Source organism: Platichthys flesus, chromosome 1, assembly GCF_949316205.1.
Source record: "Platichthys flesus chromosome 1, fPlaFle2.1, whole genome shotgun sequence".
Classification (NCBI taxonomy): Eukaryota; Metazoa; Chordata; class Actinopteri; order Pleuronectiformes; family Pleuronectidae; genus Platichthys; species Platichthys flesus.
The window spans coordinates 21,214,457-21,241,288 of NC_084945.1; the positions used below are offsets into that span (position 1 = coordinate 21,214,457).

General features: G+C 39.7%; 1 protein-coding gene across 1 annotated transcript; it reads right to left on the reverse strand.

Annotated features, from left to right (window-relative positions):
* Positions 1–3,323: 3,323 nt before the first annotated feature.
* Positions 3,324–26,550, reverse strand: slc6a2 (solute carrier family 6 member 2). Its single transcript, XM_062388798.1, has 14 exons — positions 26,092–26,550; positions 24,450–24,581; positions 23,184–23,421; positions 16,168–16,306; positions 15,363–15,497; positions 14,264–14,367; positions 12,326–12,450; positions 12,107–12,219; positions 10,981–11,109; positions 10,023–10,122; positions 9,361–9,461; positions 7,781–7,948; positions 5,981–6,052; positions 3,324–5,267 (listed from the first exon to the last, which is right to left on the reverse strand). The coding sequence occupies exons 1-14, from the start codon at positions 26,387–26,389 to the stop codon at positions 5,244–5,246; spliced, it is 1,878 nt and encodes a 625-aa protein (XP_062244782.1). The 5' UTR covers positions 26,390–26,550; the 3' UTR covers positions 3,324–5,243.
* Positions 26,551–26,832: the final 282 nt, after the last annotated feature.

Genomic DNA, 26,832 nt, shown 5'->3' on the forward strand with positions numbered 1-26,832 from the left:
ATCTTCATAGCAGCTGACTGTGGTGATTGGTTAGTCCCAGTTCTAATCTCCACCAACCTTGGCTCAAATCTGTAATAATAATTATCCCCCTTCAACTTTTGGTTTTTGAAGATTTGTATCCATTTCATCTTTTCAGATATTTTCAAATGTCAAACCTCTTTTATATTTTCCAGTTTGTCATCTCTTTCCCCAAACCAAACTTTCTGCTTTCTTTAAACCCACATCTTAGAGAATTATATCCCTTGTATCATTTAAAGATAGTGGTGCTACTAAAACCCAAATTACCAGAGAGCAGGGTGTGTTAAAACACCCTCTGAATTCTAAAGTATGTTTTTCCTATATCCAGACCTACGCACCTGCTTTGGACACTGCTCACATACATTTAAATGTATGTGTTTTATATTTAAATGCTTCCCCTTGGCCACATCATTTTGCAGCATAAAGTCTCTTTTGCTATGTTGAGGATACATACATCTACTGCTCTCAAAACACCTGGGTATTGTTAACATGAGTGATTAAATGTTTTACAGCGTAATCAGGACTAGGTGGTGGTTCTTTTATTTAATCCTCACAGAGAGTGCACTTCAGGATACATTTGGAACCATAAGCTCCTGTTAAGGCCCAAGCTAAAAACAGGTAAAAGCTTACCTTTGTAGGAATATTGAAAGAATTTAAACATTCCTTTCCCAGGCTAACCTTACACAGGTAAAATTGTAAACATTAAAAGCCATTTGTAATCTTGCTCCATCTTACATTAGTGTAGTTTATATGTCGCTGTTCATTATCTGAGCACTTCAATGGTCACTTTTCTGTTTGTATATGCAACGAAGTTCCGATCAGTGTTGTAAGTGAGTTAGGCAACGGAACAATCTCACGTTGGCCGACACGATTTCTGCCTTCAAATCAATCCCATTTGAATTGAAACCCTATTTTTGAAGAGATACTTTTAAATGTACATTTTTGTCCTTTATCTTTCAATTATTATTATATTTTATTCCTGATTTCTCCCAGCACTGATAACTTTGTTAAGAAAATTTGGGATAAAAAAAAGAATACTGTGGGCAATGAAGAGATTTGCAAGATTCAAAATACAAACCCAGAACCTTGTTATCATTAAGTCATAGCTCAAACGACTGCACCACCACAGGGAGCCCAACTTGAGCTGGGTCCTCAGGCCTCTCTGACATGTGTACAGGTGATCAACTGCTTGTGGGGTGAGGAAATGGTCAAGTTGGCATTTACGGAGGCATTCCACTGGATTAACATGGTTCTGGCTTCTCTCTGCTTTCTCTCATTTTGTGTGTTGGGTAATATCACAGTCTTAACCCTATACTGAGGTCATAGCCAGGTCATCTGCCAATAACGTACTAAAGACCATGTTATGACTAGCTTGAATTCTTCCCAGTCAACACACTGTTTAAGCTAACAGTATCTCCTGGAGATTGTTACAATTGTTTTCTTCTTCAGTTGTATTGAGACTTGATGAACTTTCTAATTATTTACTTTTATTTCCAGATAAAGTTTATACCTTCTTGTATTAAAAAGTTATTTATTCTCTAAAGTAAATTTCAACGTTGTACTCGTTTTTAGCAGTAAGATAATTTCTCATCCACTTATTTCTGCACATTAAAATTGTTTTAGTTTGTTTGTACCCTTATTTTTTAGTGTGATATTGATGTATTTTACTGTCCCAATGAATGTTGTTTAAACTGTAAGTGTTGGTTTGCAGTGTACACTGAAAAATAAACATTATTTACTCAAAACTTAAGTAAAAAACTTCAACTGAAAAACAATACTTCAATTGGCAATGTACAATTTAAATGAGTTTGTTCAAATTAAAGTGAAGAAGTTATATCAACACATTCGATAACATTAGGAAAAAATACTTAATTTATTTGCTTATAAGCTACATCACTGGAATAAGAAAATAGATCACTTTTGTTAGCTACAGTTTATTAGAAGACCTGATCAGGGCCAGTGTTTAAACACTATTTTGTGTGTATATTTTTTGGAAGTGATTTCCTCAAGGGTTATTATTGAATGTGAAAAACTGGCTTGTGTGCAGCAGAAGATTATGAACAATAATAGTTTACCCAGCAAAGGCACACAGAATGGACACTGAAGGCTTCTATGCCAGTGGTAGAGCAGAACAAAGGGAGAGACAGTGGAAAGGCACAGTCAGCCACTATTAGAAGCCCTCAGTCAGCAGTACAACTAAACTGAGTTAGTTAAGTTTCTCATGGTCTCATGATTTACAAAAATACATCCTCTTCCAGTAATACATGTACAAATCTTGATAATGTTACTTAGGACAAAAGAACGATGAACAGGGATTCTATTGCCACTTATCTTTCTTCTTATTAAGGCAATTTTAACATTTTTACAATATATTGTTGTTAAAGGGGACTTTACAAATAAATGTTTGCACTTCTTTGTTAGCACTAGCTATCTTCAGAATTTTTCAACTGAGAAAGTCCGGCTGCACATTGTTTTGCTCTTCTTTCAACAAAGAAACTCTCCTGCAATAGCACTTAACACTTAACTCTTTTGTATCTGTCATTTGTATGGTTCTTGCTGTTACACCTTTTTCACCAGTGACGGAGTAAACACTTTACTTACATAAATGTACAAATAAGACAAAATGAACTCAAGTTAACGTACCACTTTAACCTTTCTTTTTGTGTAGAAGCAAGTGAATATTTGCTTCCAAATGTACTTAAAGTATTAAAAGTACTTGCTGATGTAGCCTTTTCCATTCACTAATCCAATTATCTATGGCTGAGCCACGGTTGATGGCTTTTCCAAATACATTTCAGCTTTTGTTAACCAGTGATGCTGCAGGAATCTGAAGTTCCCTGACCACTCTTTTTGGATCAGTGGATCAATTCAGCTCGCATTATTGATTACATTTAGAAACATAAAAGACAATGTAAAAACGAACAGTGTACAAATATTGGATCAGAATGTAGAGATATTTAGTGATATACTGTATGTAGTGAAGTAAAAGTGTGAAAGTTACCGGAGATAAATATGGAGAAGTACAGATGCTTGAAAAATGTATTACTTAAGTATAGATATGAAGTACATGTACTGTCTGGCAAGAAATACAGCTGCCTTGTAAGGCTTGCCAGATTCAAACAATAAAGAAGAACGTGTGGACTAAATAAGTTGATATCTCTGGTCTGGGTTTTTACCCTTAATTAGTTTGATTTCTATCCTGAATCTAACAGGTTAAGTCCAATTAATATAATGAAAGGTGATCGCAATCAAGAAAAGATGAAAATCACTACTCATGGCCTTCAGCTTTGTGTGTAGAAGAAATTCTTTATTATCATAGTGTGAATACTTCAGACTTCTTCATAGATATTTGTCACTCACGTTCCACAGGACATTGGTATTGTACACAGTATTTTTGTAAACATAGCCCAGGAAAGACAGGGTATATTTGTTCACATCCACTTGTGACAATGTAACCCCGGTTTACACTATAATATAATATTCTTTTTCTAAATAGTCCATCTTAGCTATACATCAAACACAAAGTTATGACTGGGGACAGTTACGTTTAAAATACTTTACATTCACGCTTTGTTATAAACAATTTGATAAATACAAGATTAGATATAACAAAAGAATATATTTATATATTTTTTATATCTTCTTATATATTCCACATAAATAATGTTTTTTCAATGTGGCTTTATTCCTTTCAGTAAGGGGTTTTTGTTACGATTCAAGGTTCAGATTCATCTTCATTCCAATAAATAAAAAAAACAAAACAAAAAAAGATGATCAAAAACATTCCTAAATAAACATAATGGCACTTCTAAGGTTATTAAAAAAGAATGTCACAAGATATGTTGACGACAGAATAAAAATGTGTTCACAAAACACCAAGCTAACTTTTCAGGACAAAGCCAATGCAGAGACGCGAATAGACGCAAATAACGATTCACTCGCAACAGGCGAAACAAACTGCACGAATGATGTGATATGAGAGATGCGACTGCGAATGGGCCACTGGTATGCTGGCCTCAGGCAGTCTAAATCACATCCCCTGCCCCCTTAATTGGCTTTGCGTTTAGTGTGAACACAGCATAAGAATTGTATATCCACTGCTGAACATAGTAGTAAAAATCAGTGCTATGGAAGAGGTATTCCTCCATGCACTGAATTCTAACAGTAATACTGTGTGGTTGGCAACAACAATCTGAATACACACAAACTCTCTTACTCTCTCGCCATCTGGAGAACAAGCTCAGAAGCACTGAACAGACGAAAGTTTGGAACACAACGATACAAAACTGTAACAGTTACGCCATTTGTTTAGCTGAATTTTTTTCCCTGCATCTTAAGTGAGCAGCCAGGCACTGACCAGGTTCGGCCTCAGTCTTTCTTTGAGATAAAGCTCTGGTTGACTCTAGCCTTTCAAAAAGCATAAGAGGTGAATGAAGCATGCCCTGTTTTTCTTTTTAAAGCTTTGGAGTGATGCATGCATTATTCCCTTTTTCTGTAACACAACATGTGACAAAGAGTATTATATCAGGCCTGTTTTCTCTTCGCTAAGGAGCTCGACCTTGATGCTCTGTCGACCTGCAGCTCTTTGACTTGAATGCCAAAGGACCAGGTAGCCGGCGAGCTGAGCCGTTCCACAAACTGTGGTTGGATTTAGTGGGTTCCTGAGTCAACGCAGTTTATTCTATTTCTTCCTGTACGAACTTTAAGAAACATGGAGTGTCTCGCTCGATAAGGCACTGACACATAGACGCCACTCAACCTGACAATAATAATAATGTTATAATAATAAATAACGACAGGCCCAAAAAGAAAACTGAATTATGCTTGTCTCCTCTTCAGTAATAGGGATTGTTTTGGTTTTATTTTAGTTTAAATTCCTTCTAGGAGATAATCGTCACATCATTAAATATAAAAATAAAATAGTATTATAATAATTCAAATTGTGTATACAAAGCATAATAATGTCCATGGGCGGATAACAGTAGATGTTTCCCACCGGATGCCCCTCCCTTATGAGCCGAAGTTGTAGAATGGTTGAAATATGAACAGGCATGACTCCGAAATCAAAGTGCTTAAAGCCGCTGTTGACAACGAATGCCTTGGGTGGTAGATACACAGGAGAGGGGCTGCTGCAAGACAGTGGAGACTGCTGCTTTCCTCATGTGTCTGACCACTGGTAGCACAATAGACAGGACAATGGATGAGGGAACTCTGGGTATTCAACATCAGATGGCCAACCAATGCTTGAGCTGGAAAACAAAATAAAGAGTTAGGAGTTGTCGTCACATGGTTTTTAATGTTTCTTTTTCTGCTTTCTCACTGATGGGGAACCTTCTCAACGTTATAGTGTAGTAGGTTGTTTCCTCACATTTTGTTTCACTTTTAAAGAGACATTATTATGCGTCTTCTCTTTTTCAGTATGCAGTACTTATAGTGTGTTTATAAAGGTTTTTTAACATTTAAATTCCTAGGCAGAAAAAGCAGCTCCTCTCCCCCTAAAGAAAACACTGCTTCTGAAGCCCCTGAAGTAGTTTGGCCAAAACTTTTGGATCATCGTGATGTCACATGCCATCACACTGCTCCAAATTTGCAAGACAAACAGCTAGTCTGCCCGCCCCCTAACGAAGCCAGGAACAGCGAGAATAGAGGTCAACATCCAGTATATGAGGAAAATTTTATTTACTGAATATTCAAGCATGTAAAGTTTTATTTCAATGGCACCAGATAAAACAATAAACCTGAATATGAGCAGTATATGCCTCTTTTAAAAAGTGTAGATCCAAAAGCATTTTTCTTTTATTTTGCCAACGTTTTTTATAGTAGATTTTCTCCACCAGGTGCCCCTCCAATCTGGGGTCACTTTGACAAAATAAGTCATATTGCAAATTCTTTTTGCAAATTTCACATGTTCAAATACAGATTAATTGCAGGCGCCTACATGTAAGTCAGGAAAGATACTTACTGTAAATTGCCGTATATTTCCCTCAGCCACCAAATGATGTTCATGTTCTGGAGTGATACAATATGCTATCCTCTGCAAAAAAAAGTAACAACAACACATCAGTATCAACCCTGAGCTCACAACATGTATACCATCTGCAAGGCATGTACAAACTGGTCCATTAATAACTGTCCATACACACTATTGTCAAATTAGGTAAACCATACTTTATAGAGAAAAGGTTTCTATTGAAATTGACTTAGTTTAATGTTTCCGTAATAAGAACAATGCACAAGCAAATATTTTGGAGATTAAATGGGATTTCAAATAATTATGTTTTTGACACATACAGCAGCCAAACATACACATTGTGTTCTCTCTCTCTCTCTGGAAATCAGAAGTTGTTCAGAAGGGTTTCATGATTCGGCCTTTGTTATGAGGAACTTTTGAAAAAACCTGTCTCGGTCCTGACCTTCTTTTCCTTGAGTTAAGTTTAGTTAAGTGTGGGCAGTGTTTGAGTTCAGTTTCCTGTTTTATTCAGAAGTTTTGCTCCTTGCTTCTCTCTAGCTAAACATCCTGTCTTTGTCCTGTTTCCTGTGTGATCGTCTGCTCCTGTTCCATATGTGGTTCACCTGTTTTCAGTTATCCCTGCATCGTTTTGTGTATATAAGTTCTGGTGCTGTCCTTTGTCCTTGACAGTTCGTCGGTTTTGAGTCGCAGCTCTTTTATTAATTTGTATACTAATTCTTTGGCCACTGTTTTTTGAACCCGTCAATGTCTGCATTGAATTAAAATACTTTTTAGCTTTTCAGCTGGACTTGCCTTCTGCATTTGGGTCCACCTGCTCACCCCATCACAAGTTTTTTCACTGAGGTTCAAACTGATGTGTTCGACCTTCTGTCCAACTGATCACAAACCAGCTCCCTGAGGTTTAAGTCCGGAGACTGTGCTGCTCTTCATCATGTGAAGCTTCTGGCTGCTTCTTTTCTTCTGAGGTCAAACCCTGGTACTCCCTGTTTTAGCTATTAACTTGCTGCAGGACGAACCCCTGACTAGCCCGCTTGTCTTCCTCTATTACTTCACATTATAATAGAAACATACTGTCCGACCCATACCTGCAGTCCAATATTAAAAATTAAACCGAGAAAAGGGTTAGGGTTAGATAATGTATCTACTTTAAATTTAGTTTTATTATTTGATAATCGAATGCTTGCCTTCTTAAACACATTAGTATAACAGTTCATGGAGGTTATCTGCTTAGTGATGCCATCTCTTACCAGAACCGTGTGAGGAATTCAGTTTATTCTGGTCATCATGAAGAGAACAAAGCTAAGGAGTTTAGGAGATTTCAGGATTAACCTGTTGGAAATCTTCAGGCCTGAGTAACAATGGGAAATGCCAATGGGATGTCGGACCTGTTACAGTCGAGTGACTCACTCGTTAGCTGCTGAGGGTTCAAAACAGCTCTCTTGGATAATTACAAACATAAACTCTGACTGCTTTGAAGTGATGATTTCATCTGAAAGTGAAATCTCACAATGTCATCAAGATGAGAGTTTCCTCCAAATCCGACAGTTGTTTTCAAGTTGTGCTTGAAACACAAACATACTGAAAAGCCCTTTGGCCACAAGTGTTCTGTTTACCTCCAATTACACTATTATGCAATGTCTAGTTACACTGTGTGTGATGTCCAGTTTGAGCTTTAGTGTGTACCAGTGTACACTTGACACTTGAATCGTGTTATATTCTTTTAAAAGCAATAAGAATGCAGGTTAAACAAATTTTTTACAACTTCTGTGACAAACTTATTTGGATACTGACCTGTTTTAACGTTCCTGGTACACTGAGTATTTTATAAATAGCATAGATGGGGACAAACATCATGGAGGACATGGCCACACCCCAGCCAACTACATTGGACCAGTACGGGAAGGTGTAGTCATCATACTTTAGGCCTGAAGATGTCACAGCACTGGCTATTACCACAAACTGTGAAAGGAAAAGGAGAGGGAAAGAGAAACATAGATTAGTGGAGTATTAGTGCATCATTAAATATTATGTGGAGTCTGAGGCAGAGATAGGCTGAGGGGAAATGAAGAAACAGACACTGTGGAACCTAGGTCAAGAACTGAAATATCTTTATCAGAACAGATAATCCTTATCAAGGTCTCTCTGTTAATTCTTTAAAAGTTTTTATTCATGAAACTGAATTGAGGTGCTTGTCTGTGTGCACTGTAATAAATCACTCTCCCTTTTTGAACCTGATTGTACTGTTCTGGACTAATTCATGACGGCGCTACCTATGCTCTGTCCCTTGGAAACGTCATTTGCAGTCATGTATCATGGACGAGTCAGTTTTACTGTATACCCTGCTTTTTCATCTGACTATCAAAGGCCATGTTAGTTCAAAATGCCACCTAAAGCGCGTCATATCATTGATTCCACGTTAGTTAAAACTGTCAATACAGACAAAGTGTCAATTAATCAATAAAATCATTTCAACCTCATTGGTCTTGTTGGGTGCTGGAGGCAGCAGAGCTTGTAGGGCCAAAGGGTTGGACTTCACACCTGTATAACATTGTGTTGACCTCCCTATACCTCTTGATACACATTGACGGTGTATGCACACAAGGTATTAAAGTTAAAATGTGAAAATCTAGACTAAGAGAAAATGAGGCGAGGAATATAATTGGTTGGATTTGACCTATTTACTGTAGACATCTCCTATGGCACAATATACGAAAACAGAAAGAATGTATAATCTTTGACATAAAATATCTGTCTTTCCTATATATATATAAAGCTATATCTTGAAATCATAGCAATTCTTTTTTTCATTTTTGTAATTTACATTATTTTAATGATATCCCCTCATTGGGGTGAAAATTCCTCTCTTGTCCAGGAGAGGCTCTCAACAGCCGTATGTACTAAAGGAAGCACATGGCTGTCGACACCCACCCCTGGACGGCAGCGGACCGAGCCGAGTGCTTCCTTTGATGCACGTTGAGTCGCAAGGTTCTTAGTTCTCCAGCCAGTGATAAAGTCGTGTGGAGTCAGAGAAGGGTCCATCTATCCTCTCTGTTCTGTCCTCCCTCTGGGAGCAGGCCACAAGCACCTCTGCAGATGATTGAATATGAGCCGCTGTGTAAACGGCTTTTCCTGTGTGCCCACACAACTATTACATCTATTTACTTGAGCTATTATTGATTGTGATTGCAATGCAATTAAAGTCCTGATGCTGGCCAGCCCTGTTTCTCTGATGCATACGCTTCTGTGGGCAATGAATGATGGCGTCATACATCTTGCAAGCATTTGCGCTGGAATTTCCCACACGTTAGATTATTCCTCTCCAGGACACAAGCCCTGAATGTAGCTACATCAATTTTCTTGACTCCTCTCACCAGAAGAAAAGCTGGGCTGACAAATTTCCAGCAGAGCCTCCAATAAAGACCTGGCTTAAAGCCCATCATACGCTCGATGTCTTCGCTGAAGCGATCCACACCTGGAGAGAGATGTTAAACAGCACAGGTTACTGCTGAGATACAAGTTAGACACGCTCAACATTTTAGGCCAAGCCAAGCTCTCCGTTCCAAGTGATCTCAGCAGACAGAAGCAGAGCAACACTGACATAATGATCTACACCTTCAATTTACTTTTACTGTCATATAATCCAGCAAGTGTCTTTGATTTATATCCTTCACTGTCCCATCAGGACTGCCAAATTATTGTTTATAAGTTTATAAGTTTCTTCTCAATTATGATTTTATTCTCAAATGTAAATGTCTTGAGTTCTATATATGTTTTGAATTTTTTGAATCAACTTAACTGTATGTCTAGTTATTTAAATGAAAGATTTTCCGTCAGTGTTGATTTCTATCATCTTCACATACAAGTTTCAAGGTCTAAATTATATCAAGAGTTCGAGAATGTGTGAGTGAAGGGACGTTTCAGTTTTACCTCGTCAAAATCATTGTCGTGTTGCAATGTCATTAGAAGAAATCTATAAATGTTAAGTTTTGATAAACAAATGTAGTATTTTTTCGAAAATAATTTACGTACTTACCATAAAACCACGAAACTCCAATGGCCTCAATCAACACTGCAAACAGTATGGAGGTCCCTGCTGCATACTTATCTAATAAAGTCAGCACGTAGATCCCACCCTGTAGAGAGGAGAGGAAACAGATAGGATTTCAGCGTAGGTGTGTGTTTGTGTGTGCCACGTGTGGTATATAAACCTTCACCCTTAGAGATAAATGGTCCCCTGTGTGCAGTCACATAAACACTAGTGTTAACACAATACCCTCTCTGTATCTCCTTGCCTTTCATCGGGAGGTGAATGGAAGTGCACTTTGAAGAGAGCAACTCTGAACGTGTAGACGAGCGTCACATGACAACGAGGGGGTTTTGTTGGGCGTTTGTTTTGGATCCTGAGAATCAACAATCGCTATCTTGTGTAATGGATTAACAGGGACAAGGCATCATTCACTATCCCCCCAAAAAGTATTTATTGGATTCAAGAGAAACCATGTGATTCACAAACATCACGTCTTTCTGTCTGCCTGAGTCTGTGTCCCGTTCCGCATTTCTCGTCACTGCTGATACATTGATTCAGGACGACCTTTGAGAAATCAAATGATTTGCTCCCTCTGTACAGCTCTAACAACGTTCTAACGTGTTATCTGATGTGACCTAACTTAATCATTTCTTTGAGAGTTTTGTCATCAAGGGACTTCAGTTTTTCCGGAATCGGAAAAGGGCGGAATCGGTTTAAATCTGTGATTTATCTTTTTTTGACAATGCAAATCAACTCCATCTCTCAAATTTTAAACAGCATTCAAATCTAATAAATTTGAAACATGAATTTATGTCAGCCAGGTTTTAGTTTTTTTCGGTATTTGCACACGGACAGTATCGTGGCTGAGTGAGTGTATGAACCTTTGTCATGTTAGACATGAGGCTTTGACATGTGCTTCATTCTAGTATTGTCTGTAAATATATGGTGACAATATGACACTCACATTAGTAACGCAGAACAGGGCCATCAGGAAGGTTCCAAAGGCTGTGGCGAAGGTGAAGACTTTCCTGTTTCTCTTGAGGAACTTAAAGTCGTCCGCCAGGCCTGTGATGACTGCCTCCATACCGCCCATCTGAAGCACACAGAGAGAGAGAGATGACTCATGCTGATTCCTAGATGCAAGTATAATTATCAATCGCAATACTTTAAAAGTGTATGCAGATACATTCAGAACTGTATAGTCAACTAAACAGCTGTGGTCCCGACATATGTATTCTGTGTTTTGCAATGATAAAAAAAATAGTTCCTACCTCCATCCAGGACCAAAAGTCCCCTTATTAAACCACATTCAAATTCACTAGATCCCCTCTGAAAATCAATGAACATAAATTGTTCTTATCTTTGTACAGTGTAAGGAGGCTGGCCCCCACAGCGACAACGCTAACCACTGCACCAATGCCAGTGTACCACGATGTCTTTCAAATCAGACTGGCATGGGCAAATTCTAACCTTTTAATATCTAACGAACTTTAATTCAATAATGCATTTACAGCATCATGTGTCCATTAAAAAAGGTTGATAGAATTTCAATTTTGACGAATTGAGTAAAACTTTTTCATCTAGCAAAAGATGGGAATTCGCTTTGGTTGTAATTCACTGGTATAATTGTGTTGAAAAAAAACGTATTAAGTAATCAAGTCCTAAATTTGCGGGATTATTTGCGTTAATAGCACTCAACAGTCTATTTTTACATCAGTCAGACTCTGAGCTAAATCAGATATAATGTAAGAAAGGCTACTTCCAGGAGGTAAATGTTAAAAAGCCTTGTATGAGCCTTGATTAAAGACATTTACTGTGTTCCCTCCCATATTATATCCATGTCATGCATGGCAGATTAAACAAAAGTCATGGTAATCAGCCTTTTTTAAAGCAAACTGGTACTTTCCAGAAACATGGGCTGTGCCCCAGTTTTGAACTAGCACAGGGAGGTTGCAGTTACCCAACAGTACTTCTCAACAATACTATGCGTGGACATCATCAACAACCTGAAAGTTTTCATTACATATACACTTCCATCCCACTTGTGGTTAAAACGATATAATCTGCAGACAAAGTGTTAGTTGACTCACCGCGCTGTCGATGCCCAGCGTCAGTAACATGATGAAGAACACGATAGCCCAAAATGTTGAGCCAGGGAGTGTAGAGATCGCCTCAGGGTAGATGATGAACACCAATCCTGCCCCTGTAAGTGCACACACACACACACACATATACACACACACAAACAAAAGTTATGACAACCCCAGACAAATTGATGCTTTTACAAAGCCATTCTTAAACCTACTCACCCTCTGTTGCCACATCTTCTATTTTCACCCCATGTTTGTAAGCCATGTAGCCTAGCACGGAGAAGATGGCGAACCCTGAGAAGAAACTGGTGATGCAGTTCACAGTAGTGGTCAAGAGGGCATCCCTAGAAAAAAAGTTGTAGCTTGAGTTAGTATTCGCTAACTTAATTTTTAACAGAACATGGCAGCATGTGTTACTAACAATGTTGAATCACTGCTAAAATCAGTGTTGCTTAATATCTTTTAAATTTCCCATGAGTCTTCAACCCAACACTGTGTTTTAGAAGAGATTTTTAGGTTAATGAGACACTTTGACCTCTGCGCCCGGTTGGTGGTTTGATCAGTAATTACTGTGCTGCCTTTGTGGCCTCACACCCGAGGCTGTCGGCCTCCTCCAGAGCCGAGGAAGCAGAAACGCCTCAAAGATACATTCTCTTCCCTCTGATCTCGTGCTCTTATGTGTTTTGCTTTGTTTTTATTCACAGAGCCAGTGGCTCACTCAAAACCAGCTATGTGATAAACAGAGTATGTTAAAAGAAGGATATTTGTCCATTTAATACATCTCAAAACTTTCCTTTAAAAACAATTATAAATAACCTATTTTAATCCAAGTTAGTTTATCTAGCATGGGAAGAGAACAGGAGGAGGCTTCAATGCTTACTCTTTTATGTTTCATATTTCTTAATCTGGTTAAAATAACCATGTTTTTATGTCTTATATTCTTATAGACATTGTATTTCAATTTATTCAATAGTTAAAATGGAATTAGTTTCTTCTTTTGAGCTGTGAGGGTCTTACATAATTTCACCCTGTATGATTCTCCTGGGTAAAATATGAAGGAGATTCAGACCCCCTGCAAAACTCAAAGGAGAGAGTTTGGAAGAATGGAGTGTGAAGGACACATTACTTTTCATTTTTTACTTTCATCGATTCTATCCATCTGTGGGGGTATTTGAACATAAAATCTGTGTTCAATTCTGGTCTGTCCTTTTACTTAGTTTAGATTTGAGTTTTGAATTATAATGGTCACGTGACGACCAATCAAAGAGCCTTATGTAATGAGTCACAGTCACACACACATTTACACAGGGCTTTTCTATTACACGTGTACTCATACAGCGTTGGTACATCTGTTAAGTTAAGACTCTGCATATTCCATTTCCTTTCTTATTTTGTTAAGTCTAACACTTTTCAGTTCCTGGTTCTTGGTCAATTCACCAATACACACTTGTTACTGGGTTAGTTTCCTGTCCCTGCTTTTCCTGCCTGGTAAACCCTGTTCATTATATCTGCCAATTCTATTGTTCCTCTGCCACTTTTGACTTTTTACCTGCCTATCGTCTGTTTCTGTTTCTGGCTCCTTATGTAAACTGTTTGTGTAAGATCATTTGGACTGCGAATGAAGATAATGTCTCTCATCTTAAACCCCGGTCTCCCGACTGATCTCAGTATCTGATTCCTCCGGCAGCGTCACAGGCACTTTTAATTATATTTCACGCATTGGAGGATCATGTACTTGAACCATTCTATTTTTATTAAGTGACAAAATCATTTCAGCATTAATTGATGCAGCGATGTCGTGGAACTACAGCAAACAAGTTTTGCTGCTATGGGCAATGGACAGTCCATAACAGCACCTCTGCATCTCATTAACGTGTAAAACATGGGCCTGCCTCATATCTGCTTTTTGTGAGGAAGAGGAGCAGTAAGACAAATCAGTGGGTATACAGCACACCCATGGGCTATAATCTGACTACCCTTCCTGGCCTGTGCCTTATCTTTTCTGTTAACACCTGGTCACTGGGGTCAGCTGGACAGATTAGCATCACCTATACTGCGCTTTGATTCAGTTTCATGTCAGAAACGGCCGACTGCTTAAAAGCACCAGGATGGTTTGTGGTTGCTGGCTTGCTTTGCAAATATACTGCAAACGCTCACCTGTAGCAGTTGTTGTCAAATTTGTTATAACTGGCAAAAGCAATGAGGACACCGAATCCAGCGCCGAGAGAGTAGAAGATCTGGGTGGCGGCATCGATCCATACCTATCAGCAAAATAAAAGACAAATAGGAAGAATATTGGATCGCTAAAGAATATTCAAAGCACTGTGTATTGATTAGCCTATAAATGCTAACTCTCATTATTTATCTTATTTTATTATTCAAATGGTCCATTATGACCGACATGCGGAAAATCCTTTATTCTCCTGTACATTTTAGACAAGTATTCTGAAGTATGTAATTACGGCACTCAGACAGTGTTTATCTCCACCATGGCCCAATAGTCCCCCTAAATTAAATCAAACTTCACCAAATCTCAAACACTGAGAGATATCATTTCCCCTAAATGTGTCAGATGATTGTTTTTAGCCAAGATCGGTAGAGTATTCACTGAAATGTTGAAAAAAATCTTGGCTTCTTCCCCTGATCCGGATCCACAGATTATTGTTATACCTGATCCAGACTGCATCTTTCCATAAGTTCCATAGCAACCCCTGACTCTTATAAACAAGTCAACAGGGGTGAAAACATAACCTCCATGCCGGAAGAAACAACTACGTCTAGTGCCACAAATATTCTGCTAAATGTGAACTTTTTGACAACCCCAACACATGTGTATCAGTTTAGTTACTGGAAGATCGTATCTTAAGTACGTGTGTAAAGAGTACATTCGTTCGTTTTCAGACATTCAGCATTGGAGGCACCGCTGAATATCGATCCTTTAATCCTGAGCGGTGGAGATTCTCCACCCTCTTAATTACAGTGAGACAGACAGACGGCTCTCTAAATCTATCTAGTCTCTGGTGTACATGTTATTCATTTAGACAGTGCAGATAAACCCAGAGGCTAACATTAAACCATCCAGATATAAACAAATAACACCAGACTGCTCTAAAACCTGGGATTTCCCACTCAAAGCAACCATCATTCCTGTGTTAACCTTATCAAAAATATGTCTCGTATCTCCAACACTCATGGATAAGTTCAGATAAAATAAGATAATCCTTTTAATAGTCCCTCTAAGGAAAAATCCTCTGACCTCCAGATTGTTGAGCCGCTTGAAGTCGACGTGTAGGTAGGCCCTGATGCCGTCCATGGACCCTGGGAGGGTTACACCTCGGATCAGCAGCACAAAAAGGACCACGTAGGGCATAGTAGCCGTTATGTAGACCACCTGAACAAAAACACAGGACAAACAGGTAAACGGGCAAAAATACATCATGTGTCCCTTTTTTTCTATGATTCTTCCTATCATCAGATAAATATTGAGAAATAGGAAAAAACTGTTGAGTCTAACCCTAACCCTAGAGATTATATGCTAAACATGCACAACATGTGCAGTGAGTTAGATAAACACTATGACTGCAACAAATCAGTGTGTTTGCTACAGTTTGGTGCTTGAATGAATGTTATCTCTATAAACCGATTCTGAATGTAATATATACAGAATCTGTAGGCGACGGACACGATTGTGGCGCCTCCTGGTTTCTGTTACTAGTATGACCAATCAAATGAAAGGCCAAGATATTCCCTGTGTAGACCAGCGACCCCAAAAGATTGACTGTTGACACCAGAGGCTAATTTGTGTTAAACGATGGCCAATGAAAGTAACTACAGTAGGTTATATAGCATTAAATAAAAGGCTGAATGTGAGAGTCCAGCCCTCACAATGTTTACCACTGCCTTTTGACCCAGTATCATGAAGTTATGCTGAAGCCTGTGGGAGTATTTGCTACAAATTCGTTTACAGATATTTGTGTAAAGATTATTTTTTTGTAAACTAAAAGAAGATAAAATGTTGACAAAGCAACGGTTATTTGTGTAGTGGTGATCCAGGGCCCTACCTTCCCTGAGGACTTGACACCTTTCCACAGGCTGAAGTAGAGGATGAAGACCACCACAACCAGACACAGGGTCAACTCCCAGCGAGGCAGGCCCAGGTCCTGGATGCCCCTGCTCTGATGGAGATGCAGCACACCCCGTCTGCACAAAACACAGACAAAATGAATAAAAAGGAATTATGTTATCGAAAAAAGTTGTCTTTGGTATTGAGCCTCAGTAACACATTAATGAGTTTAAATATGACAAGAGAGACAAAAGTTTATCTTATGTTATTTATTTCGGCCACATCTTAACATTCAGAAGTGTTTTTGTACAACAGGCCCACCCGGGTGTTACAGTAGCTGGGAGAGATTCAACCAAACAGACCATAATATAAGGCCTGAGGTGGAGATCTGCGCTACATCATGTCACATCAGTTAAACACTGACAACAAACTCATTTAAAAGTTATTCAGCAGTTATGCAGGTTGTTGTGAAAGTATCCAGGTAAAAGCTCTGTTGTCTGGTTTTTAAAGTGCCTTAACCTTCTCTTTCTCATCTCTGCCCCGACACAAACGGATGCTTTAAAACTGTCAATAATGACCTCCGGGACTGTTTTGCTATTATCGGCCATCTTCGAGCCAAACACTAAATGTCAGCTCAGTGTGGTAGATCAAAAGTTCAAATGTTTTATTATGACATAATGAAACAAGGGGAGACAAATGGTGTCTCTTCCTCCCCTGGCCAACAAGTGACTCGAGTTGCAAGCTCATTCTTTCTGTGTGCTCTGAGAAGTTGGAAGGAGGCGCTGTATGGCGCAACCAGTGTACAATATTATAGTAAGAGCAAAGTTCGCACATTACATGATTTTCATTTCCTCTGAATAGCCACGGTGGTCAGAAAAATGACACCAGTACCAACTATAAAGTGGAGTGGTTATTTAAAAAAAACTGCATCATTTCCAGTGGTAAAAACCACACACATACACAAATTCTGTTGATGACGTATCAGATAATATATGATACTTTATTGGCCATGTATATAAAAATAGCGGCACTCCAAAAGTGAAACCAAGGTGTTTCATTCCGGTTTCCTCATTAAATTGATTTGATGGGGGAAACGTCATTATTTGACATCTGAGACTATCCCCGAATTGCTACTGCAAAGGCTCCAGCTCCAGATGTGCAAGACAGTGGGAAGAAGTGGAGACTTGTCATTCATCTTCATTGTAGTCATTTCAAATCCGTATCACAGTTCCAAATCTTTCTTTCGGTTATTTACTGTTGACACATACTGTGTGCCACTGTAGCCAAGCATAACAAATACTGTGTAAAAAATGACAGTTGAAATCACTGCATTCATAAGGCTTCAGCAGATGAAAAAGGTCTGTCTGTCCAAGACTCAAGACGGAAAGACGCGTCTCCAACAAGAAAGACGGTCTGTCTCTCCCGAGCTGGTCATGCTTTACTTGGATATCAATATGCTGCAGTAAACCACTTCAACTCACTTTTGTTCTCTTCACATTTGACTTTCCTCAAGAAAAGATTCAATCTTGTTGGCCTGTGACGTCATGGGTGGATAAACAGCGGAACTGGATTAGAATCGGATACTCACGTTGCATACACAACCGCTGGACACACAAAAAGCCCTCAGGAACAGGCAAACTGAAGAGTTTGTCCGGTGTGTCCAGACGTACAATCCGAGGGGACCGAAGGATCCGCGAAACTCCTCTTTAGCATTCGACTTATCTTTGGCTTTAACTAAACTCAAAGCTACAGGGTCTTCTGGGAGGAAGATAGCAGCTTGAAGACATCAGTTTATTTGGAGAACGAACTTTAGAGTCCGTACATGACCCAGAGGCCTTGTCTGGTGTTGTAATTCCCAGAGGCCTCCTTGTACATCTGATAGTATTGATATTGCGCTGCCAGTAAATGTTCACTTTAACATCATTCCAGATCCCTCTGGCCCTGTTACTCTAAACACATTTACACTTTTCGTCACTCCATGACCTGGTGTGCTGCTTTTCCTAACACACAGGGCTGCCATTAGCTGGCCTTTGTATACTTGAGGCTGACACAGTGTTTTAATGTTTGTCACAGGATGAGAAACGGAGTAAGCAGGGGAAAAAATGAAATAAATCAAAAGCATCATAGATCAAAACAGAGCTGAGAGGTTTGATTAAATTTCATCCTAATTTATCTAATTAATTACAAAATAATCTGACATTGTTGTTTTAAAAGTAATTATTTCAGCAAATAAGTCAAATTGCATGTGAGGCTTATGTGAAATCAATCTCCTCAAGTGTGTAATTAGATCTCTTTGTTTAAATGAGGGCTATTCATCAAGTTGGTTATCCCTGACATGAAATCACATGTGGCTGCTTCAGGGTTTTTCTAAAGAGAATGGATGTTGATGTGTGGTGTGGTGTTCTTGGCACTGTCAATTTTTCAGTTTGAACTTTTATTTCTCAGAGAACAATTCATGGATCTCTAATGAAAAAAAGGCAGCATAAGGGGACTGATATTGGGCCCGGCTGTGACTCAGGAGGGAGAGCAGTTCGTCCATGGAAGAGCTGCGATTCATGGGCAAGACACTGAACCCCAAATTGCCCCTGATGTCACAAGACAAGAAAAATGCTATATAACTAAAAACCAGTTACCATGATATTTAACTCTGTGTGCTATTTGCTGCAGCTACAAATAAAAATCAGGATGTAGTGAATTTTAATCTGTTTCCATTCTAGTTAGAAAGGTGTTGGGGGAGCTGGTTTCCAAAAGTGTTTGACTTTCCGTCCGGCAGCTTAACGATGAAGGCTCAGTTCCAACAGTTTCATGAGTTGTATGTCTTCGAGCTATGAGACAGCCTCAGTCTGTGCAGTTAATTGACTTGATGCTGTGACTTGAGAGTTTAACATCTAGGAGGTTTCCTTTGAGGCTGCACAAGGTTCTTTTGGCCGCCCTCACTGAGCCCCTTCCACTCCACATCTTCCAAATAAGCCCTTTCACATGAATTAAAATTCACTTCCATATCACCTTCATCGAGCCCGGTCATATGGCGTTCCAGTCTGTGTTATCATTGAATTATTGTTAAAGTCCTGCATGTGATGCCTAAATCAGCCCAGCTTGCTGTTCCCTGCTTCATTAATGTTGACTGTGTTAATTTTTCAGTGCTGAAAAAAGAATTCAAGTTTTTTCAAACCACCTTTGGAAATTATATTGGAGGATGAAATCAGGTTTTGAAGTTGCAGAAGTGACAGACGTGGATATTTTGGATCAGCTCATCAGATCTTTGATAGATCAGTATTTGGGAATCGCACTTTAACAAACATAAACTCTTCTTTTGGCCTATGACTAAAATCGAATCAGTTCGTCTTTGACTCTAAGTGAATGTTTGTTCCAAATGTGGAAAAATTCCAGAAGCATTCCTGAGATAACGTGTTTGAGAGGTTTTGATCTTTGAACATCAAATTATAATGACTATATTTTCATCAAAGCGTTCCTGAGATATCATGTTATCATGTGTAATAAGTGACATTGGCCTGAAAGACAACTCAAAATGTTTCTGGACATTGTCACTGTAAGGACTTAAAGAGGTAATTATGTGACACCGCTTCTTTCAATTGACCAAAAAAATTGTAAATAAACAGCCAGAACCATTTTCCATGAAGAACCTTTTGGAAATCACATTTTAGAGTGGATCTAACTAAATGACCTTATTCAGGAATTGGAATGTTCCCACATAATTATTTAAACCATAGTCACATGCACGGAAGTGAAACTAGCAGATTCTGAGCAAAACATAAGTTCTTGCATAAGAGAGAAGACTGCATCGTATGCCACTTGCAAGTCCTCGTAAAAACTGAAACTATGAGGTCTGACAATCTGTGTGGATGGTAAACACTTTATGGGAGATAGCAGGAATATGGGATCGAGCATGTGCTATACAATGCAGCCACGGAGCAAGGCGCCAAGTTACAAATATATTTATTATTTGATACTATAAATATTATACCTAATATTTATTATTATGAGAAGTTACGAATTTACAGATAATTAGACAAATAAGACTGGTCTTCCTCAAGTCTATTCTGAAGGTAAGTCATAGGCTGTAACTTCGACTTAATAATAATAATACAGTCCTGTATTAAGAACTGTTATGTTATGTTATGAGCCCAGAGCCCACCATCTTTGGTATAAAATAAAGTTAAATGGAAATAAAAGTTGGTAATGCTTTAGATAACATCCCACTACATACAGGGTGAATACACCAGAGTTACAGTGTACTGTACAGTGAACCGTTGGTACCGGAACATATAACCCAAGCCATTTTTAACTTATCTATCAGGACAGAGTACAGTTTGACCATAAACCTGACATTTCAGGGAAGATGGGAGTGATGACTGCTGCCTCCTTTATTTCATTGCATGGGATTTTATTACCAACTAGCAGGCAAACCACATTGATCCTTTTATAATGTTGCTGTGCTGTAAATTACTAGTGCACATCTGTGTCTTAACTTTGGAAAAAAGGTTTGTCTGCAATAAGGTCATTTTAAAATAAAATCGCATGAGATGAATTAAGTGATGCAGACATCACTTATCCATCTTCGCTGAAAGATCCACTTTATCGCCGTAGAGTTGGTACCATAAATAACCATGCTATGATTCTCTCCAACTTACTCCCAAACATCTGGATCTTAGCTCAGCAACTCATAAAAACCCTAACAATAGCATACTATTAGGTTCCCAGTATATATAGTATAAGTATATATTCTTTTTAAGATCCCAAACTGTTACCCCTCCTTATTCCACACATGTATGTGCACACAACAGCTATAATCTAAAGTCGAACAAGAACTTTCCAATTTACAGATTGTGTTAGAGTGCAAGAGGTGAAGGAAGAGGAGTGTTTACTCAGTTGGCTTCGCTCCCTCACGCTGTGCCTTGGCATCGCCGCTGTGTGCTCAAAGCTATCTGCAAGAAAGAGGATTTATTATCCCCTACAGAGCCCAACCCCAAGCAAGATCTGTCTTGAAGTGCCCTATTGTTGTCAGTCCGTCCATGCACACCATATTCACTGATTATTTCTCAAGCGCAATAGTCCACCTGGAATATATGGTCCACTTCAAGATTTTTGCGATTCATTATTATTTTGGAGCAATATCACGTTACTTTTTTCCCCTGAGGTTTTTAACAATTCAAAGGTCCGGAGCTTACATATGATCGACTTTGACACTGACTTTTTCCTGTCAAGTAAAATCATTGACCTACTAAAAATATCAATATCAATTCCCTGGAGGCTGAATAATATCCAGAAATGCTGATGAAATAAACATACATGTACAAGGGAGTGGAACTTCAGCAGGTTGGATTACTGGCCAGGCTGCGTGCTCAAAATATTTAGTGGGTCAAGCTTAGCATGTGTCCTGTATTGTAAAAGTCACTTCACAGACTTCCTCTGGGCTGCACGGTCTTCACAGAAGCTATCTGTCTTTGAAGTACACTATAAACAGATGGGGCGTTTTTCATGCACTTCAAAGGGAGGATTTGAACTTTTCCTGTATACACCTTTTCTACAGTGCAAACATTTGTGACTGGAACCTTTTTATTCCTCCACTCGTGTTCAGTAACTAGTCACTGTGTTCACATGGATTGTGGCTCCATGGATACGTACTGTCATTGTATTAATCTGACAGGAAACAAGAAAGCATCATGTACACGTGATGGTGCTGTTGTGTCAGACTGTGGTCAACAGTAACGCAGCCAAATCGTATCATTGTAACTGTCCTAATGAAACAAACATTACAGAAGGACCTGCCAGTGTCGTCGTCAAGACACTGGCATCATTAAACACTAACAGTGACTATATCAACATCTTGGATGAAACAAAACAAGTATAAATTAAAAACTTTATCATTTTCCATGATGAGACAAAAATTCAAAATTTCTTTCGTTGAATACCGTTCTTGTGATCTGAAGCACAACATGAACGCACTTGATTGTATCAAGCTAAGCAAAAGGCTGCGGCTGGTTATGATCAGATAACCTAAAGTGAGGGTTAAAGAACATGATGACAACAAGGCTGGTTGACATTTGTGCCCACATCCAACATGCAGTTGAGAGAAAAAAACGAGTGTATAGTTCTGAGAGAAGCCCAGAGGCTGCGAAATCAGTGGGAAGCACCACAAACCTGAAGAGACACCTGAGGACGCACCACACAGAACGTGAGGTGCCCTGACTTCAAGATGATATATAACACTATGTTTCATTAAAACCACTAGTATGTACAGAGGTGACATCATAGATTAGCATCTCTCAACAAAGGGATAGTGTTTCACTGCAGAGAGAGATTTAGTCTTAATGAAAGTCAGTTGCTTAAGCCGTTTTCAAATGGAGTACTTGCTGCAGAGTTTGACTTTCTCACATGCACAACGCAGCGGGAGGTTCTCAGCAACAATCCTCTGCATTATTCAAGAGGTGCAGCAGAAACAGAGACAGGAAGCGACGTATTACCGCCACCGCGGAGATCATGTAACCCACTCAGGACACTCGGCTCATATCACCGCAAACTCTCTGGACATCTTCGGTGATGTCTTCTGTTGTGTGGCACCACTTTTTCACCTGGAGATATTTGTTTTCTTTCTGTCTGTTTTTATTCACTTTTGCGTCTGTTGCGTGTTCTAAGCACTAGCAGGTTCTCCTGCTGTTTGGTGTGTAGGGAGTTAGTCAGTTGTAGTTGTTAAGTTTGATTTGTGTAGAGGAGGTCTCAAATATATTCTTTAAAATGTGTGGTAGTGTACAACCTATCATGAAATTCACTGTACAACATATCTAGCACCACATTACCTTTAAAACCGACAAAATTAACACCTTTCTGCCACTGACCTGACACAAGGGAACATTAAAAGGGCAGGATTAAGTATTTCTTACCCTTAAACCCTTGCCCTTGACTAAATATGACGAAAACTAAAATCTAATCTCAGGACAAAACTGACTTTCTATCTAATTAATGAATTGCTCGGACTTATCTCAGATCACTTACTCGTAGAACTCCGCAGCCGGGGTGATCTTGTACTTGGCGTATGATGTTCCGTTGCCGAGGAGGGATGCATTTATAGCTTTAGGGTCCGTGCAGTTCGGACTGTTCCAGGGGTTGTCACATCTGAGCCACGGCAGTTCACTGGTCATGGAGGAGAACAGGTAGTACAGGGACCAGGCGATGATGACGTTGTAGTAGAAGCCGACGTACAGGGCGATGAGGATCACAGTGTAGCCCACACCTGGAGAACACAGGGAGGACGAGATGATGGTTTACTGTAACACTGTGCTGTGCACATGACCTTAGGCAAGTTACAGACCAACAGTATACGTATCTGTCTTTACAGTGTTTTACAGCAGGGGTTCTCCATATCCTTTAGGAGTGACACAATGTATGCATATTTTGGTCCTGGTAACTTCTTGTAAAAAGCTCAAATCTCAATCTCAAATCACAAACAACCTAGAGTTGATTGGATAAAGAGTCATTTTCCTGCACCATCCCCATACGGTACGTACAGTGTGTAACTCCCTCTGTGCAGTAAAGGGTATATGCTGATAACCACGAACTACTTAATGTGCATACACATCTACTTGGGCTTAATGGGCATTTCCATTGATTTGCGCTTCTTTATTATTTGATGGTATCCCAAGTCGTTCTGTCTCCACTGGAATGTGACATCCTCACATCAAAACAGAGAAGTCCATAAACTCATCACCCACTCATTCCTGGGCAGGAAAATAACAACCCCTCCTTAGCGCTGGCGCCAACAGAAGCAGGGACTGGTGCTGATTCAATAGTGCAGACAAGGGTGGTTATCTGACTGACAGTATTAAATAAGAAGTGATTGAATAAGAGGTTGCAGTGTGTAAAGGTCAGGTCAGATTTACTCTTATCCAGACACATGTTATTAGAGCTCCTTCTATCACAAATCACAAAAATAGTGAGTTTATTTTGAAACTTTAGAGTAAACTCCATATCACAGACAAAGAAGAAGATTTAGTAAACATTTAGTAAAAATTAAGCGTCACTTTAAAATGTACACAACTCAGGTCTACATCCTGAGTTTATCATAATGTGCTGAAATCGACATGCGGGGGGGTACTATGTAGCAATTACAAGAAAAACGAACATTTGAAAATGCAGAGAGGTGAGGAGAGACACTTATAAGTCCGTAAAGGGGGGAAACATCGTCAAAGGGATGAGAGGAAAGAGGAGGTTAAGAAAGAAAGAGCAGCACATTGGTGGGTGTGTGTTTGTGTTACAGTTCACCTTTGAAGATGGGGCATATTTTCCAAACCGTAGCTGCCCCCTCCCTGTTATACTGGCCCAGAGCAAGTTCCATATAGAACAATGGCATCCCCGCTATGACCAGGAAAAGAACGTAGGGGATCAAAAAGGCACCTGGAGAGGGAAAGAAGGAATCATATGTTACATTTTGAGTATTTTTCTGCTCATTCATCTCTGGTGTGGGTTACATTTAGCTCACGGTAACAGATGTTTCAATATAAGAGGCCCATATGGAAATAAGTGAGAGATAAAACAAATAACCGAAGAGAAAAGTTCGTAGAGGGGCTTGACATTCTCGGAAAAAGACCACGTTGCAACATTCTGACAAACGAGCAGGAAGGCTCACAGCTATTTTCCCACTTGGCCTCAGTGGCACATCCACCGGCGAGGAAGTGACCGCCTTGTAATTGAATTGTTCTCGACATTGTCCATCACTAATGACACATTATCTACTGTAATGAATACATTTCGCTGAGGGTCAATATGATTGACAGGGCCGGCAGTGAAGCTGATCCTTGGGGGCGCCGAGCACAACATTGATTTTTTTTTTTTTTCTGATGGACACGTCGGCAATCAGAGGACAGAGCAGTGCACCTTCTGGAGACCACTCTGTTGTCATGAGTAGTGAAGGTAAAACAACACGGCTTGACACCATCCCATACTACAGGGAAGCTTCACTGGTCAATGGGTTTGAAAACAGTGCAACCTGTCCCGCTCCTGTATACAGACTTTAAGAGTAAGACTCGTTCTCAAGATTTCAGATAGTTCTGGCAAATGAACCTCGCTGTATATTTTAAATCTGATATTAAGATGAGAATCTAAATATCATTTACACGTTGAGAGGTAACTTTACTTGATGCGTCTGACCATGTGAAACCTTAGGGGTCCGTGTAGGAGCCACATCTGCATGAGACCTTTTCTTCATTCGAAGCTTTCTAATGAACCATTAGGCGATTAAACACTTTTCAAATTGGTGTACTGGACGCACTGCCCCCCTCCCCCCCACTCACTGCAGGGAACCTTCAGTTTCCTATAGCTCCAATGGTGGTTATGTTGTAACCAAACCTGTAGAATATGACACCTGTATTTCCATACTCTACATTTTACAAAGAAATCTTGCAGGATATTAAATCAATGAATTCTGTGACAAACCCTTTTTTTGGAAATTTGTTATCTGTCAGTGTCACATGGTGTAGTTTGGAGAAGGTAGATGTGTTACACGTGATCTTTTTTCACGTGCATGCTTTGATAAAGAGATGTAAACTATTCCCTTCATAAAAGGCTACATATATCTTCTCATATACCTGAGAGTAATTAAATGAGATTAAAAAGAACAACTATACAGCAAAATGACAAAAGATTACTCGATCACAGAATGCTGAAGCCTCAGTGTGAAGTTGGTTACCTAGCTCAATCTCAATGAGACGTTTACCTTGTGAAATAAATGATATATGATATCTATGAAAACTTTAAACTAATTTTAAAGATGTTAAAGTAAAAGTAAAAATTCTTTGGCACATGTTAAGAGCGGATGAGGATGTGACAGGTCGCGTCATGGTATGATTGGTGACCTCCAAAATGTTTAAGCATCTATTACTCGCAGAATAAAACATGGTTAACTCACCTCCTCCATTTTTGTAGCACAGGTAAGGAAATCTCCAAACGTTAGCCAGGTCCACCGCGAAGCCAATGACCGACAGCAGAAAGTCTATTTTCTTGCCCCAGAGTTCTCGCTCTTCCTCGTCCTCGGATCCGCGGTGACCCGCGAGGTGGCCGGGGGCGGGGATGATGGAGGAGCTGGTGTACTGGACGCCATTCTGGTCCTTCACCAGGATCAGTTCTACTTCTTTTTTCTCCACATTGCACTGTTTCAGCGGGGCCACCGACGAGAGCTTGTGTTCTGGCAGAATCTGGAGGTTCATCTTCTCTGCGGGTGAGCACACGGGAAGGACTCCCGCGCTGGTCCCGCGCACTCACAGCCCCCTCCGGGAGCTGGGGGTCCACTGGAGTGAGGGCGGTGATCCTGACGATACAACCAGGACGAAAGAGCTTTCTCTGCTGACACTACAGCAGAGACCTTCGCGTGCATGGGCTGGAGAGGAGGGAAGACACACAAGAGAGTTTGGACAGGTTTGGTGCTGGTGCGTAAAGTTGCAATCGTTTACGCACAGCGAGAAGTACAGGTTAGGACTGCCAAGAGGGGACAGGTGACATTATTACTCCGACAGCAGACAGACCTATGTCTGTGCCGCATTAAGATAAAACACATAATAGTGTGATGTGCAGCAGGAGCAGGTGCAGAGCAGTAAACACTTCAGAGCGAATTCCTCCCTGCGTTCAGAGCGCAACACTCTACCCATTTAAA

Excerpts from the sequence above, each read along its gene's own strand:
- slc6a2 (XM_062388798.1), bottom strand. The coding sequence starts at position 26,389 with ATGAACCTCCAGATTCTGCCAGAACACAAGCTCTCGTCGGTGGCCCCG. Across the intron at positions 15,498-16,167 it reads GTGTCAAGTCCTCAGGGAAG|GTGGTCTACATAACGGCTAC; the intron begins GTAGGGCCCTGG and ends GTTTTTGTTCAG. Across the intron at positions 5,268-5,980 it reads GAAATATACGGCAATTTACA|CTCAAGCATTGGTTGGCCAT; the intron begins GTAAGTATCTTT and ends TTTGTTTTCCAG.